Genomic DNA, 13380 nt, shown 5'->3' with positions numbered 1-13380 from the left:
GAATGTAAGGATATGGTTTTTGTCGTTGTTTATGAGGCTGAACTGGCGATGGGTTCGGAAAGCCATTCATTCATTCATCCTAGAACTCAACGACAACAATAACCCCAAATTAAGAGATAATCAGCCGATATCCATCAAAAAAGAAAAGAAAAAAAGGGAGTCGGGAGGAAAAGGAACCATTCTGCTTGGTGCCTTGGGGCAGCGACGACGCTCAGCCAGCCAGCCCATCAGCGCAGAGAACGCAGGTCACCATCCCCAATTAGACCTCTAACCGGTGTGTCCATCGTCAGATGAAGGCAGAATGGATTATGGTAATTAATTAATTAGCCAGTCCAATGAGATCTCTTGGGGTAAAAGTGATGCAGATGGAAAGGTGAAGTGGGAGAGAAATCCCGAGGCGAAGAGCGAAGACGTTGCCCGGTACCTGAGGCAGCCATGGCTGAATCAGGAAATTTACCCGGATGTTTTGTTCTGATTCATTCCTCCGTCTATCAAGATGCTTGAAGAATTCACAGGTCAACAATATAATCCGGCAAAATAGAATCACCCGAGTTCTTTCTCTGGAATTTACCCGATGGCCCTGATCCGGCCTTATTTCTTTAGTTCGACAGCCACCAATGCTTGAGCAGGATTTTGGATAATTCAATTTTATTTCTTTTTAAAAATCTCCTGGCGGGTATACACCCTCGGTCATGTCTGCAACACGAGGATAACAAAGTTCCAACAGGATACAGGGAGGGAAGAAGAGAACCATGTCGTCATTAGCATTATTGTTATCATTTCGTGTATTAACAAACCCCGATGCTGCGCGAGGGTCATCTAGCCTGAAAATGGGGTATAAAAGAAAAGAAATCGGGACCAAGCAGGGACTGAGTGTTCACAATGCGCGGATGAATAATTAGGAAGGGAAAAAAAAAAAAAAGACATGCCAATGAATCAATAATTATTCCACCTCGGCTAGATTGATCAAGGATAATAACGGTATAACCCCTTAAGCCACAAGCTCCCACTCTGCAATGATTGCCCAGGCCATCCCCACCCGGCCTACTTGACGCCGGTACTCCTCTGCGGTAACCCCCCGGGCATCTTGTTTGTCTCCAAAGCTTGTAAGAACCGCAAGTTGGACCTGTTGGCCTGGTGCTCCCAGAATTCTCGCATCGGGGACATCCACATACCAGACATCTCCGCCGCCAGTCGGCCCAGCGCCTCGGTAATGCGTCAAAGGAAGACGGTCGTCGTTGCGGCCGTCAATGCCATGCACCAGCAACAGAAACAGACCCGGTTTTGCCCGGCTGTGACCTTCCAGCGTCCAGTGCTCGCAGATCAGGTTGAATTGAACACGCAGGGGGCCGGGTTGGTTGACCGATATACACTCCGCCGCTGGTCGGAAAGACCGTCTTCCAATGCTGTGCTTATCTGCATCCCCATATATATTGGGCTGGGCTGCACCAAATGGTGAATTTGGGTGGCCTAGAATGTATTCTTCCCAACTGATTTCAGGCCGCCCATCGTCTCGGTAAAAGTGGCTTGCGTTCGTAGGGAAGTGCCGAAGCCCAAACTCATCGTTGGAATCCGTGAACATCGCCGGGTTAAAGCTACGAACATACGGTTGGCCCGGTCCTTGAATATGCCCAGCACCCCAACAGGGGTCGATGAGTTTCCATTGCCCGTTGTCAATCCTCACCACGTTCCAGGCATGGCCTGCCGCCTGGGGTGGGAGAGGTGCTCCTGGGGCTGGAGCGGAATAGCCGTAACCTTTGCCGTGACCGGAGACCACGGCTGCCTCCAACCCCGCTTGAATGGCCAGCGCAGCAAAGAGGCCAGCATAGCCCTCGCAGACAGCGAGCCCAGAAGCAAGGGTGCTCGAAGGCGTCGACGGCTTGACGCAACGGTTGAAAAACGAGTACACATCATAATCTACGTTGTGATGCAGCCACGTGAAGAGGGCTCTCGCCTTGTCCGTGTGGGAGATGAACGGAGCAGTGAGCTCCCTAGCCAGCCATCCGATATCTTGAGTGGGAAGTGATTCTCGCGGATACCGGGCGGCGTGGGTGTCTGGCCCGGAAAAGTCACGGCATTTCAAACATCCCGAACTCTGTACCACGGGTGTTCCATTTGTCACGAAAACTTTTGGCTTGGTGGCTTGTATCTGAGAAAGGTCTGGGCGCAACGCTAGCGGCACAGGTGGTGGTGCTGGCGGCGGCACCTCGGCTGGAATTTGCTCTCGGCCAGCGCCCTTCGTATCCCTATCCAAAATCTTATTATGCATTGCAGAAAACCCCGAGCGCTGGATTTTATCCAACTCGGCCCCGGAAGGGGGTGGTGGCGGAAGTCTTTTTGTTGGTTGTCTACTACCGATTTCTTCGCTAGGAGCCGGTGACTTATCTCGGGAGGGCAATGCAGGGGGGAGACGGGACTGAGAGAAGCTACTACTCTCGGTCGAGACAACGCTTTGGTTTGAGCTCCGACGAGGGGGGAGAGATGGTCGAGGAGCCGACAAACTTCCACTGCTTGGAGTAGTCGTAGCTTTCGGGCGCGACACCGGTAGGATGGGCTGCGACGGTTGCCGTTTAAGAGGCAAAGGGGGGAGCTCACCCACGCCCCATGCCGGCGCCCTTACCACAGAACCTGTAGAACTGGCCGCAGTTACTCTCGACCTCCCAGAGCTTGTAGACGTTGATCCGGATACATCAGAGGCTATAGAATCGCCGGAAGGCCGTCGAGGAGGTAATGAGGGAGCTAGTTGGCTCGAGCTTTTGCGGGCTGGCAGAGGCGGGGGGATCCTGGGCTTCTGCCCGGTCGCTGGGGTCACATCGTTGGGGGTTGGTCGAGGAATTGGGCGTGGTGGAACCCCAGGGATCGGAATCGTATTACATGCTGGTAATTTGGGAGGCGCAGAGCCATTAGAGCTGTTATGCGAAAGAGTGTTGTTGGTGATTGAGTTGGCCCGTGGAGGAGCTGGACGTAGCGCAAAGGCGGTTGGCTGCTGTGAGCCCAGGAACGGCGATCCTGGCCCCTCAGTACCTTGTCCAGCCTGTGCCTGTTTCAAGGCCTTGATGCGGTCCTGAATGGATAAGACCTGAGTTTCGTCGGCCATTTTGGTGCCGACTAAGTTCGTCTACGACGATACCAGCAAACCGAAACGACAGGACAGACCGCAATCAAGGGGGGGGGAGAGGGCCAGACCCGATTGGGGCAGCTTGGTAGCAGTCAGTGACTTCGACTGCAATCAGTCTCCAGAAGGTCTGTATTTTGTAAATCAACGAGTGGAGTCCCTCTCGTAAAGAGAAGGAATAAAGAAAGAATCAGGAACAACCGCGACAGGTAGGGAAATATATGAAGGGACGAGTTCTCGCCCCCGCATGGATTGTCTCTCTCAAGTAAGTGTAGGAAACTGAAGACTGTCGCGGGGATGGAAATCGATCACGCCGTCCGAGCCTTGTTGCCTTGCTGCCTGCTTCCTCTAGCCTCAGGCATTGTATCCTGTTCTGTCATTCGTTGATTCAATCTTGATAAATTACGCGTATTAACTATGACCGGAAATGGCTTCGGACAGCTACAAAAAAGGTACCGGTAATTGGTCCTGCATCTCGCTTCTAAAACACCACCACTCTAAACCCTAGTCTTGCCCAAGGGTGCCTCTGGTAAAAGCTTAGGAAGCTCTGATATATATCAAGAGTACACTAATATACATGGTTGTACACTGAAATCAAACAAGAATCTGTATATAAACCACGGTTTACCTGGGTTTCAGTATTAAACGTAATTATGATGCACTCAATCAATACGCATTACATCACAGTCCTACTAGTTAGTAGTTAAGCTTCACACATGTTGAATTACTAAGTAGTAGGTAGTTTCCCCTGATGGGCCTGGAGCTGTCAATCTACTGCAACATCATGAAATCAATTAAAATGCCCCAGAAACGCAGGAAACTTGCTTCAACTACTGTCCAAAACACTACCAACGAGCCTTCTGCAGGATACCGCGCTGCGTCTACTAGCGATGACGGCCCCTCAGAGCCAGAGACATCTCGTTTTTCAGCGAAGGGCGGGGACTTTCCACCGGAGGAAGTGATTCCCGAAGAGAGCGAAGAGCTCTTCCGAGATCCGGATGAAGAAACGCCCGAGGAATCTATGCATACGATCGCTGATACTCACGAGGACAAAAGGACAACGAGCCGCGGCTTGGAGGGAGGATACAACGCGTTGAAATCCTACAAAGGCCAATACTACTCTGGAATGGCGGTGGGAGGCTCGCACATCTGGAACTACGACCAGGGAGTATGGAAAGAGACGAAAGAAGAACCCAATCTTTGGAAGATTGATTATAGGACGAAGAAGAGACGGGAGAAGAAAGCCCCCCAGGGCAGCGGCGCCCCCGTTGGCACCGAGTACCATTGGCTTATTGTTGGCCACCAGGTAAGATTCCTAAGAATAATTCTCTGGCGAGGTGCACTGCCAGAAGCAATGGTGTCTCACAAGGGGTCTAGTTTGTTAAGAAGGTCGATGCCAACACATACGAAACTAGTCTCACGGGGTCCAAGTATAAACTAGCGTATAAAGCGACGACTTCGAATTCCTGGTCTGTGCCAACAGTCAAGAAACAGCGCGAGCGAGAGATCGAGCTCCTCGAAGATGCAAAGTTGCGTGTCCGGGGGCTGCCACCCGTATTGGCATCGGAGAAGGTCAAAGTTGAAAAACACGAGAGGGGCCAAACAAAGCTAGATTCCATATTCAGTCGCGTGGAAAGTGCTGTCCATAAAAGGAAAGCTGAGCAGTGATGTCAATGGACATGCGTTCCACTTTTGTGAGAATAGTTGGGCCTGACGAGAGTTACAACAAATAGGCTGTAAATAGTAAGCAAGTTGCTGCAAAGAGTGAAATGTTCGCGCTAAACCCGGTGATTCAACCCAAGATAAACATAGAAGGATAGCATGATAAAAGGACGAATATAGTGCTAATTAATAGCGATGTCCACGATAATAAAACCTAGGGGGGGTCAGAGGATAATATTATCCCTCTCAGCCTTTTCGACCATGTTCACCAAAGCATCTCCTATACCGTACGAGAAGGCGTATCCACCACCACCGAATCCGTATGCCGAGAGGATGATACGAGCTCCAATTTGCTTAGAATCTAGCCTGAACCCACCCTCTCTCGAAGGACGAATGCCGACGATATAGCTGAGTGAGTCTTCAGGAGGATTTTCTGGGACAATTTCAGGGGCCAGACGATGTGCACGTGCGATCTCGTCTCTGGCGATATCCATGTCTACATCTGGGGACCTGCGACAATGAGTGTCTTTGAACAGATATACATCTGGGTTGGTTAAAACGTACAAACTATCTCTTTGTTTGACACCTCCCAAGACTACACCATGGGATTGAGGACGAGGGATCACGTAGGTGTACTCTTTGCCGTTGCGGAAGTACATCGTGTTGCAGTTACTTGTTCGAAAGAACACATTCTGGCCTCGTTCAGGGAAACACTTGTCATCCTGGACATCATGCAGTGTTTTACTCCCTACTCCACTTGCATTGATGAAAATTCTTGACTCTGGAAACAACGTGTACAGCTCAGATAAAGAGGCGACCCGTTTTCGAATAAACTGACCACCGAGAGCAAGAATCTTCTCGCGAAGGTATGGCATGTGATGCGTAGGATCGGTCACAACGGATTCGTAGGCCCACCCACAATTGAAGTTCGGGGGGTATTCGTCCGGATTTAAATCACGGAACTATAATATAACTGTCAGAGATGAAAGGTATACATACACCATACACCTTGACCTTGACCTTGGCTTACCTTGGACAGTACGGTTTTCCCCCAGATGGAAGAGTTCTCAGATGGGGCGTCCTCCAGATATTCTCGGGAATCAACAATACAGACTCCGGATTCGGGCTCCTCTCGTGCCATTTTGAGTAGATGTCTGTAGGAAACGGCTTGGATATATCGATACTCAGGGCTGATTCCACCTGCTGCGTGCCATGCCGCTCCGGCCCAGGCTGATGCATAGAAGATATTCTGGTCCCCTGGTAGATATTCCGCCACCAGAATAACGGAGAAGCCCTTGAGAAGGAGCTGTCTTGCCGTAGCACAGCCAATGATACCTGCCCCAAGAATAATTATAGGGCGTTGGGGGAATGGAATGTTGGAGGAATCGACGGGGTGGCTGCACTCTCCCATTTTGACAGGATTTATCTATTGTCTGTCTCTCAATCGCGGACCCCCTTGTGAAGCTGGTAGGCACACCGGAAATGACGAGGAAAGGTTAGACACAGTCACGACCTGGGAGGCAAAATCCAAAGGACAGTCCGGAACGAGACAAGATGACAAGACCGTTCTTATTGGGGGTATACACTCTGTGCGCATATTGAGAGAAGTGGAGCACCAACAGCCAGCTTTTAACGGTCCATATCATAGTGTTATTCCACACTAGTTCGTTTGCCGCAGTTTCCAGATGGATAACTGTCCTAAAATGTACTCCTAGGTAGAGGGCGGTCGGATGTAGCCGCTGATTTGCCAGTATTTACTTGCAGTCCGCATCCCATCCCGGGCTTGCACAAGCTACGAGCTTGTCATTGACTTGTTGGGACGCGCGTCAGCGAATCGAACAAGTCTGATATGTCGGTTTAACTCACATAGGAAGATTGGGAGCGGATCAGTCCGCTAATATAGCGTGCTCACTCCCGATGCACGCCATTTGATATCGGGAAGTATATTGATTTTTCTTGCCAGGATCCATATTATTTGACACGGGGATTTTGAATACAATGAATTCAAAAAAGAATGGGGTTTGGTGGTTAAAGTGTTCAGAGAGGATGAGAGGAAAACGGTGGACCCGCGAATAGGAATGACTTCGTCTCCTCGCTTCCTTCGCTCCCCTTCCCCCCCCCCCCGCCTTCTGAACACTCTCTCTGTCGTCCATACCCACGGATTGGTATTATCCTCAGACTCTCTTCAATGAACTTGCTGTGATCACAGTATCCGGCGAGTTTTAGTTTTTATCAACTCGGTCTCTCCTGGAATGAATGGCTGTTGGCCTCGCTGATCAATCCACGAGAGGCTTGAGGACTCCACCGGTCTTCCACTATCCAACGAAATCAACGAACAATCAGGGCCTTCATCGCTGCTCGTGGGATTTAGCTGCCCCGCAGGGTAGATTACATCTGTCTCTTGCGGGCAATGGCGGAGGTTGACGGAAAACTCCTTCGGAAGGATTCCATCCAGGTGGGTTAGAATGTCTGTCGCGTCCTGCTTCGGCAATTGGTACCCCAACCTGGTTGGGAGCCAAAATTTCGATGCATTTCTTTACCCGCCTCGGCTTCATCGTCTACGGAGTAGATATTACTACATTCAGTAATATTTGACAGATCCGCCCGATAATGCAGACTTGGTGCTCCGCTTGAGTGCAGATGCCATGTACTCTGTAGGGAAGTACAAATGTGAGCTGACTCGGGGCCCTAGGAATCCCCCCTTAATAATTTGGACAATCGCGACGATGGCATCCTCAGTGATACCGACGCGGAGAAGATTCTCCCCTATGAAGCGGACGACTCACCATTCCCAGAGGTTCGTGCCGTCATTCAACCGGTAGACGATGTAAAGTTGCCTGTTAGTACGGTCCGGATGTGGACTATTGGCATTGTTTTTACGATTGTAAGCATTCTTGCCCTCATTCCCATTCAACATTGATTCCCAATTAACTCTTCGTACTTTTGACCCCGCTTATGTACTCATCATGTTTCATATATTGACTGGCTGTGGTGATAGGTGGGAAGCGGATTGAATCAGTTCTTCAGCCTGCGACAACCAAGTGTCTCGATAACTGCTCTGGTTGCCCAGCTGCTGGCCTATCCGATTGGATGTGCTTGGGCACGCTGGATACCTTTGGGTTGGCTCAACCCAGATCGCAACTTCAATATTAAAGAACATGCCTTGATCACAATTATGGCCAACGTCTCGTTTGGGTCGGCGGCGGCTACCCAGATAATCGAGGCGATGATTAAATTCTACGACATGCCCTCGCAGGGTGGATTTGAGGTTCTGTTGTCTATCACCACCCAGTTATTTGGGTTTGGCCTCGCTGGGATGGTCTCGCGCTGGCTTGTTGAGCCAGCTACAATGATCTGGCCCCAGGCGCTCTCAAATGCCGCCCTGCTGACAACCCTGCACTCAAACTGCAACCAAGTTGCTGATAGTTGGGTTATAACACGCCCAAGGTTCTTTCTTCTGGTCTTCATTGGTGGAGCCTTATGGTACTTTGTTCCAGGTTACCTCTTCACAGCCCTTAGCATGTTCAGTTTCATTTGCTGGATTGTGCCTACTAATGTTGTGGTCAACCAGCTCTTCGGCCAGCGATCCGGGCTTGGTATGTCGCTGTTAACGTTCGACTGGGCGCAGGTCGTCTTCGCCAACCAAAGCCCTCTACTTGTTCCATTCTGGGCGGGGTTGAACGTCATGGGATCATTTGCGTTGTTCTTTTGGGTTATTGTTCCGATCGTTTATTATAGAAACACCTGGGACTCTGCCTACCTACCAGTGCTGGACCCCAATACCTTCGATAATACTGGCCATCCTTACAACACTAGCCGTGTCATGAACAGCGATGGCACAGTGAACACTCAAGCATATCGCAATTACTCACCTATGTTTCTGCCGGCGGGATATGCTATAACATACGGTGTAGCATTCGCCAACCTTACGGGGATCTTCGTCCATACCGCGTTGTACCACGGGAAGGATTTGCTTGAGCAATGGAGAGGACGCAACAAGAAGGATATCCACGCACGACTGATGGAATCTTATGCACCTGTTCCTTGGTGGTGGTTTGCTGCAGTGACTCTTGTGGTATTTGCATTGAGCATTGTCACTAATGAAGTATGGCATACGGGGTTACCAGCGTGGGCAGTCTTATTGGTATTCATAATGCCTATGGTATACTTCATCCCTGTGGGGATTATCAAGGCCGTGACAAATATTACGAGCAATCAACTAAATCTCATTACGGAATTCATTGGGGGCTATGCATTTCTTGGAAGACCCATTGCGAACATGGCTTTTAAGTTCTACGGCTATGTGGCTGTATCCCAGGGTCTAGAGTAAGGACAAACGAGATAAAAATCCTAGAGAACCGAAGTGGACTAACTGTCTTCTAGGTTCGTGGCTGATATGAAATTAGCGCACTATCTTCATATCGCACCTCGTACACTGTTCGCCGCGCAGGGATTGGCAACACTTATCGGGGCCGTTGTTCAGTGTGGTGTGACAGTGTTCATGCTCACCCATATTGATGGTATCTGCACACGAGACGCTGAGGGCGGATTCTCCTGCCCCCATGGCATGGTGACTTACTCGTCCTCTCTCATTTGGGGTGAGAACCATTATTGTATTGTTTCTGTTTTATTAAAGGCTGTCACTAACACATTGAAGGTGTCCTTGGGCCTGGCCGCAGTTTCTCGCCGGGCCAGATGTATGGGAACCTCCTGTGGTTCTTTCTTGTTGGCCCGGTGGTCGTAATCATCACGTATCTCCTAGGCCGCCGATGGAAGCAATTTAATTACATCTCGTGGCCCGTGGCATTCGGAGCGATGGGTCAAGTTCCTCCCGCTACGGGCATTAACTTTTCTTCCTGGTGGGTTGTGAACGTGATTTTTAATGGAATTATCAAGCGACGCCGACCAGCTTGGTGGTCTAAGTACAGTAAGTCCTCTGCAGCAGTCATGATTCTTTTTTATAAAGCGAAGCATCCACTGACGATCCTAGATTATGTGCTCAGCGCAGCTTTAGACTCCGGTGTCGCTGTGTCCACCGTGATCATATTCTTCTGCATCTTGTTACCTGCTGGGCCTCTACGCTGGTGGGGGAATTCTGTGTTCAGGAATACGGCAGACGGTCTAGGTATCCCGTGGAAGCGTCTACCCCCCGGGGAACATTTTGGTCCGACTACTTGGGAGTAGCAACTCAATATACATTGATTTTAGGTAAATAGTAGAATAAATTATAATGGTATATCGGTTTATGCATGTCCGTAGCACTCTGCATTCATCATTAAAGATAAGCGTCATCTGTAGCTTTATAAGGTATAATACGTTGCCATCTCTTCCTGGAACCAATCATACGAGTAGAACAATTGCTCTGCCAACTGCGGATCCATCACAGGAATATTCCCCGACGCGTCCACCAACAACACATCATCCAACACCGGCGCCAGCGGCACAGGCGGCGCAATGAGCACCGGCTCCGAAGGAGGAAGAAGCGGGGGAGGCGGAGGAGGTTGTGGAGGTGCTGGAGGCAGAGGAGGGGCAGACTGTTGTTGTTGTTGTTGTTGTTGTTGTTGTTGTTGTTGTTGCTGCTGCTGATAGGCTAGATGGCTGAAAAGCATCGTGCCTTGTTGACGGAAGGTCTCAGCGAGACGCTCGACTCCCGGTCGACGTTTTCCGTATTCCTCGAGGATAATGACGACGGCTTGGATGGCGCGCCGCATCATTTGCTCGTCGGCCTGCCAAACCGGGAGGTGGCCGTCGTTGACGGCGTGGAAGTTCTGGTTTAGACACCAGAGAATGGTAATGCCCGCGAAGTAGATTTGGCTCAGCGTGAGCCAGATCCATTTTAGTTTGCCGGCAGAGTAGCTGTCCCAATAGGAGCGAATGACTTGGATACTGGCATTGCCGCAGCTGACGATGCTGGTTGGGTCTGGTGTGGGATTGCGGGGACTGGGGCGGTAGAGAAGAAGGAGGGTAGTTGCGTAGAGATAGTCATAATAGCTTGTGGAGTAGAGAAGGGCAGGCGGGTACACGGGGGCGTTGGCTCGCCAGTCGTCAAGTTCCTGGCGGAAATGTCGAAGGGTTAAGGCGAGTTCTGTGGGCGTCGGGGTGGGTTGGTTCGTGCTGTATACTGTGGTTGTATAAGTATAGCCTCTTTTTTTTTTTTTTTTTTTTTTTTTTTTTTTTTTTTTTGCTCTTTGCACTAGAGATTGATTGAAGAAGGTTAGACTTACGGTAGCGGTAGACTCGGGAAAAGATGCGACGAAGTTTTATGACTTGGAGTGGAATGGTCATTGCGCTGGCACCTGGTGCTTCGGTCCAGTCATCATTGAACTCTCGTGGAAGGAGCATTGTGATGTCCTCGTCCGCAATCCCCAGCGGCCGGCCCAATGTGCTTGCGATCAGCCGGTCAAGGTTGTACAAGCTCCAGAAGGCGCGTTTTGCCATCTCGTCATCCACTAGATTGGTCGATTGCCGGACTTTGTGCAATCCCAAGCTAGTGGCTAACCGTAGAGCTGTGCCTAGGACATGCCACACGCTGGGACCGCTGGTTGCAAACATTGTATATAGGCCCACGCTCAGCAAGGCGCGCAACGCCATGAGATCCTCATTTTGCAGTGCCGTGGGAAAGGTTTCGTTGCTCGCATGGTAGAACTCGGTGGCCTGGGCCTGAGCGCTATCTGCAGACCCTATAAGGAGGGCAATGGCGATTGTGATGTGGTAGCAGCAGTGAACTTCAGGACTGGGCACTTCACCTGCGTAGATTCGTCGCAAGTTGTCGAAGAACTCGGCGCGGTGAATGAATGGATACTGGAACCCCATACTATCGAAATACTGTGTGGCGATGCGCTCAGCTTCTTCTAGGGAAGCCAGTCGAAGCACACGAGGGATTGCAGACGTGACTGGTCGGGCGACAGACGGGAGACGGTGTTCGAGTTTGTCACGAAAGATCTCGCCTACATTGGGCAATTCGGTTCCGATAGCAGACGGGCTGGCATCTGAAGGACTTGCGCTTGATATGGTGCCTGGAGTAGACGGTAATACTGCGCTCCGGCCAAGCGGGCTCCCGCGACTCAATTTGATCACCATGGCTGGCAGCTGGTGCCACCAGTCGGGATCGCCATCCCCGTCCAGCGCACTCCCTGTTGGCTTATCAGCTACAGCAATGCCCGTTTTGCGACGAATGACCTCTTCTAGCCATTGAACACGGTTTTGTAGGTTCTCGAGCTGATCCCGTGGAACCGAGGCACTGGCGACTTGGGGACCCGGCGGCGCGATAGTGCAACGGACACCAGCTCGCGTGCACCCGGAGCAGTTGGGGTAGCGGAAGTCACATTTTTTTTTCCGTTTACGACAAAAGTCGCAGGCGGTCGAGACACGTTTGGCACGAACAGTATGGGATTGTGACGGAGAAATAGGAGGAGGAGGTTGTTGTTGTAAAGTGGCCGAGGATGTAGGATGAGTTGGCGCCGCCGTCCGGATCGAGGGAGGGGGAACAGGAGCAGAATGAGGGGGATGCGATGGGACAGGGTCGAGACGGAATTTGCCCAGTTGAAGTCGAAAATCAGGGTCACGGTTGGTCATGGTGCGCAAAAAGAGACCCCAGATAGCGGCTCGAACCGCAGGCCATCCTGTTCATTGGGTGTTGTGAGAAGGAGAAGGAAAATTGAAGCCAACATTCGACAGTTTCTTTGCTGTTTGTCAGAATTGAGGAGTTGTTTAATAATCGTGTGTACTCTGTAGTCAAGCGCCGATTCCAGGCACAACCCCTTCAACCACCTTCAACATCCGTCATTCTCATCTTTTTACTCTAATAAAGCAATCTCCGAAAGATATAGGGTCATATTCTATCTCTCTCCCCCCCTTTTCATCATGGAGTGGGCAGCTGTTGGCATTGAAGCGCCAGTAGCGTACCTAGGCACCATGTACCACACACACACACACACACATACACGCCTCCAAGAGACGTCAACTTCCGCTCAGTTCTAGTTTTTCGATCCAAATTCCAGCCTGGGGGAATCCTTAGGTGATAAATATGTCCCTGCAGACCTTTCTACGGAAATGATAGCTAGCTAACGTGGTCAGGACCTCGTTTGCTGCGCTTCTTGCTACAGAACCAGCATTATGGAATCCATTGCTGGACCCTTATTACCTATCCAGCTCTCTAGGGGATTCAAAATTCTCGTTCTCCAACTAATATGGTTCTTTCTGCTGTGATAGAGACAAGATAAGTACGGAAATAGACCGTTTCTGGAGAACCTTTTCCTCTCTCCGAAATCATCACCACCTCCATCTTCAAGACCTACCCGAACCCTCCCACTTAGTCTTCGGGGATCCCACCGTGGGGTCTGTTAACCCGGTGCTCTATGCGCATCCCGAGGCGTTTCGGGATCTTGTGCAGGTGAATAACTCGGGATGCGGATCGGGTGGATTCTCAGCCGCCAAGGGCTACTGCGGATGAATATACTCTGTATGACGAATAGGGGGCCGACTGACTATTAACTATAATTCCGGTGTAACTAGCGGTTAGTATCTAAGGTTGACGAAGATTCTGTTGCCTAAATTGATGCTTATGGGGTCCACAGACGAGAGTAGATTGACTGCGCCTCTCG

The 13380-nt window shown here is 50.6% G+C and overlaps 5 protein-coding genes across 5 annotated transcripts; 2 read left to right on the top strand and 3 right to left on the bottom strand.

The window, feature by feature from the left end:
- Positions 1-647: 647 nt before the first annotated feature.
- Positions 648-3397, bottom strand: P175DRAFT_0497646 (uncharacterized protein). The gene has a single exon (XM_040896325.1). The coding sequence runs from the start codon at positions 3095-3097 to the stop codon at positions 992-994; it is 2106 nt and encodes a 701-aa protein (XP_040755901.1). The 5' UTR covers positions 3098-3397; the 3' UTR covers positions 648-991.
- A 517-nt stretch (positions 3398-3914) lies between these two features.
- P175DRAFT_0426433 (uncharacterized protein) lies at positions 3915-4783 on the top strand (the record flags this gene model as incomplete). The annotated part of the gene is made up of 2 exons (XM_040893168.1): positions 3915-4421; positions 4493-4783. 2 exons carry the CDS (start codon positions 3915-3917, stop codon positions 4781-4783), a joined length of 798 nt encoding a protein of 265 aa, XP_040755900.1.
- A 218-nt stretch (positions 4784-5001) lies between these two features.
- Positions 5002-6188, bottom strand: P175DRAFT_0426254 (FAD-dependent oxidoreductase; the record flags this gene model as incomplete). The annotated part of the gene is made up of 3 exons (XM_040893153.1): positions 5002-5287; positions 5342-5739; positions 5808-6188. 3 exons carry the CDS (start codon positions 6186-6188, stop codon positions 5002-5004), a joined length of 1065 nt encoding a protein of 354 aa, XP_040755899.1.
- A 555-nt stretch (positions 6189-6743) lies between these two features.
- On the top strand, positions 6744-10003 carry optF (small oligopeptide transporter, OPT family). Its single transcript, XM_040896324.1, has 6 exons — positions 6744-7232; positions 7470-7661; positions 7776-9103; positions 9161-9375; positions 9435-9704; positions 9768-10003. The coding sequence occupies exons 1-6, from the start codon at positions 7188-7190 to the stop codon at positions 9959-9961; spliced, it is 2244 nt and encodes a 747-aa protein (XP_040755898.1). The 5' UTR covers positions 6744-7187; the 3' UTR covers positions 9962-10003.
- A 74-nt stretch (positions 10004-10077) lies between these two features.
- P175DRAFT_0489620 (putative C6 transcription factor) lies at positions 10078-12352 on the bottom strand (the record flags this gene model as incomplete). Its single annotated transcript, XM_040895748.1, has 2 exons — positions 10078-10898; positions 11002-12352. 2 exons carry the CDS (start codon positions 12350-12352, stop codon positions 10078-10080), a joined length of 2172 nt encoding a protein of 723 aa, XP_040755897.1.
- Positions 12353-13380: the final 1028 nt, after the last annotated feature.

This window comes from Aspergillus ochraceoroseus (genome assembly GCF_002846915.1).
Source record: "Aspergillus ochraceoroseus IBT 24754 chromosome Unknown P175scaffold_1, whole genome shotgun sequence".
Classification (NCBI taxonomy): domain Eukaryota; kingdom Fungi; phylum Ascomycota; class Eurotiomycetes; order Eurotiales; family Aspergillaceae; genus Aspergillus; species Aspergillus ochraceoroseus.
Note: the sequence above shows the minus strand (reverse complement) of the source record. Positions and strands in the feature narration are given on the sequence as shown.